This window comes from Atta cephalotes, assembly GCF_000143395.1.
Source record: "Atta cephalotes unplaced genomic scaffold scaffold00018, whole genome shotgun sequence".
In the NCBI taxonomy this organism is placed as follows: domain Eukaryota; kingdom Metazoa; phylum Arthropoda; class Insecta; order Hymenoptera; family Formicidae; genus Atta; species Atta cephalotes.
In genome coordinates this window covers 1,742,172-1,745,960 of record NW_012130082.1, presented here as the reverse complement: position 1 = coordinate 1,745,960, position 3,789 = coordinate 1,742,172, and the positions used below count along the sequence as shown (strand labels likewise).

Below are 3,789 nucleotides of genomic sequence, written 5' to 3'. Positions count from 1 at the left end.
AGGATGTTATATATAAATATATATAATCTGAACTTGAATACATATTTTGCTTTGCTATTGTAATTTTGATAGTTTTGATAGTCTAGAAGAATAGTTGTAAAATTATTATATTCTATAATTAATAAAATATGAATATATTCATATTTTATTAATTCAATAATTAATTTTTTAATTGAATAAGTATTTTTTTGAAATAATATAAAGTTCTTTTTGATGTAAAAGAAATGTAACTGCGAACCATGAATAAAATGTATGCTTTCATTATTTTAAAAGAAGTTTGTTAAAACGGGCAGAAATTAATTTAATGCTAAAATGTTTTTACATAATCTAAAAACTCCAAATGATGATAATAATGTTGACATTGGTGATCATATAATATTGATATTGATGCCTATACTACAATGCAATTATGCAGAACTATTATTTTCGCGTTATAACTAATAAGCATTACAATTGGAGAAATTACGAAGAGCGTATTATCGTGTGTGTATATCATGCCATATATACAGATGATAAATATTCCAGTGGATGTCACTCTAATAAGAATATGTAACAATCGGATATTTTCATCGCAGGATTCGTGTTTACTGATACAGAGCTAAATTATCAACTTTATGTTCCTTATCATGCGTTTATGACTTTCACAAATTTAATATTTAATAATGTTTTGCATACGTGATGCTTGCAAGAAAGGTATTTGCGGAAGCATTGCTACATGCTATTTCGTAAGAATTATAAAGCGTAATGTCAATTAAAATACATGTGTATATTCACCGACTCACAATTAGTTGTATATGACGTTCAAACGATTACAATTAATTTCAGAGTAATTAAAAAGACAGATATATAAAATAAAACGGACGCCTTTTAAATTATCAATTTATGAATGATTACGCGTGAAACGTTTTAGTAAAGAAGACTTGAAGTATGCAAATTAAAAAAAATCTTTATGCACAAATGTCTTGAAAAGAAAGATATTAAGAAGATTAAACTGAAATGAAGAAAATATTTATAAATCATGAAACACAGGCAATATGGGTAAATCGACAAGACATAATGAAGAAAAGAAGTAGATATTAATTTAATATTAAAAAATTATGGAAGAAGATAGTCATTGCAAAAATGTTTTTGATTCAATTAAGAAATCAACTTTCATGAACGTCAATAAAATCTCCAATTTCTTTAGAAATATAAATAAAGAAAATTCTATTGCGGAAAAAACTAGTGAACAGAAAGTGAACAAAATAAAATCAGAGCTACATCAAGATTTATTTTGGAAGTTCAAAATATTAATAATGTTCTTCAAGCTTATCGATCTCGCTACATTCACCCATCGAATCGTCATATACAAAAAGAAAACGTACACATTTCAATATTGCAAGTTAGGAATCGCTTACAATGTTGTGCTGAGTAGCTTAATGATAGCCTCAAACTATATGTCTCCTACCAGATTTAATTTGAACTATGAGAACAAGACGAATTTGATTATAGGCATCGAGATTCTGCAAACTGTATTTGATGCTCTGGTGATCTGCGCGATATTGATTAGTTACTGCATCAACCAGAAATCCTTGGTGCGGATCGCCAATCGATTAATCATTATCGAGCACGAGATAGATTGTCTGTATAATCTATATCATCCACTACGACGACAGCGTATCTTCTGTATTATGATCATCGTTTGCATCTTGAAGATTTGCCTGCTGATACTTCTCCTGTTCACTGAAATCCTGGCCTTCCATACGGGTCTAGTCTCATGGCTGACAGACATTTTGCCAACGTTTCACGTGGATTGGCTCTTGATACAATACTTCTTGTTGGTGACGATTATTCAGACAGATTTTGCTGATGTGAATCGAGCGATACAAAGCCTCATCAGAATCAATACATCTGATTTTCGACTGCAATCTTTCTACCAAATGCGTCGTATCGTAGTCAACAATTCGATCGTTCATCAACTGTTGCAATTGCAAGATGTGCATTGTCATCTTTGTGAAATCTCTGAAGATGTGTCGAGTTTCTATTCACTACCAGTACTATTCGGAATCGTTTTTCTCTTTCTGACACTCGTATATAATGGTTACTATCTTCTCTTGCGTCTGTTGATGATTGATGATATCTTAGAATATGAGACTCTTAGTAATACCGTCTGGATAATATTTCTGATTTATCCCATCTCTCTCCTCACCAATAGAATTACCAGGATTTTAATCGAGGTAGGATAATCGATAAAATAAGATCACATTTTAATCAGATTGTTTTAATCGATGAAACAAAATATTTTTATCAGTAAATAAAATCTCAAATATTTTATGAAATATTTCAATTACAAATTTATTGTAGATGAAGAAAACGGGTAATATAGTGCAATAATCTTTTAAACTGTACAATCGGGAAAGAGACAAAAGCAGAGGTAAAAAACAAAGAGATAAACTTAGATAAAACTTATTTAGAAACGGTATTTATCATAACATTTATCATAAATATGTTACAGCTCAAGAAATTTTCGCTTCAGTTGCTACATCGCAAAATACAATTTACAGCTAACGGATATTTTACGCTCGATAATACTTTTCTTTATTCGGTGAGAATATTAAAAATATCATGTAAGTAATTTAATAAATTAAATTTTTTAAATTAATAATTTTGATTATCTCTCTCAGCTAATTGGCACAGTGATAACATATTTGGTAATACTTGTGCAATTTCAAATGGGAAACTCGCGTTCATCGATCAGACACCAATGTAACTATACAAGGAAAGATTTAAAATAAGAAGCGGAATAATAAATTAAAGATAAGAGAGAATATAATGAGAAATATCTTATAAATATAATGAAAAATGTTTTTTAAGATCTAAGACACAATTAAATGCAATTAAATATGCAGAATAGCAATTCTGAAACTTTTTGTTGTAACTTCTTTATAATACATACAATCAGTTCTGATTTGTAAAACTAGAAAACAAAAATGTAAATATATTTATTGTATTTAAATTAATTTTATTAATTAATTAATATAATAATTAAATTGAATAAGTCTCGATGGAATTAATATTATAATATGCCAATATAAGAATTATCAATATCCAAGGAATATACAAATAAGTCAACAAAAAATCAAAATGTCTTTTTAGATGCTTAAAATTAATAAACAATCAAATTTTGTAAACAAAAATCATCATTTTGATTTTCTCTTGACTTGGTGTATTTCTTAGACACCATATTCGCGTATAATATCGATCGTTTTATTATTAACAATATATTGCCGTATAAATCGAAAGTACAACGTTTCGATCCGATTTTGGATTTCTTCTTAGTAAATGTGAAGTTGATAATAAAGAGAGTCTATAGTGAAATTCAGAGTCAGTTCTTATACATATTTAAAATCTTAAGTACATTTTTAAGATGTCATGAATTAATCAGAGGGTCATATTATTATTTTAAGACAGTTTTGAAATAAGAACTATGACTATCATCTTATGTATTAATCTCTGAATCTTGCAGTCCACTTCATCAGGACGAGGAACAGCCTGGTACGCAGGAGGAAACCCGCGAAACATATAATCTTTATATAGAAAGCATCCGTGGAAGTCTCAAGAATATTATCAAAAAAGCGATTTGTTTGAAAAATGTTTAAAAAGTTCGTGTTCAGCCATTATTCCTTTTCATGCTGTTATAATGTAGGCAGCGCTGAGACCTTCAGGTCGCTTACAGTGTAAATATGATTGGTGCTTAGACCTATTTAATTAGGTCACATTATATTAGGTCAGGTCGCGTATAGATCTCTC

General features: G+C 29.0%; 1 protein-coding gene across 1 annotated transcript in view; it reads left to right on the top strand.

The window, feature by feature from the left end:
• Positions 1-2,774, top strand: part of LOC105618736 (PC4 and SFRS1-interacting protein) — an 18,267-nt gene extending 15,493 nt beyond the window's left edge. Inside the window, 5 exon segments of the mRNA XM_012200268.1 lie at positions 2,195-2,216; positions 2,344-2,367; positions 2,369-2,413; positions 2,495-2,584; positions 2,664-2,774. Of these exon segments, the coding sequence (XP_012055658.1) occupies positions 2,195-2,216; positions 2,344-2,367; positions 2,369-2,413; positions 2,495-2,584; positions 2,664-2,774 (292 nt within the window).
• Positions 2,775-3,789: the final 1,015 nt, after the last annotated feature.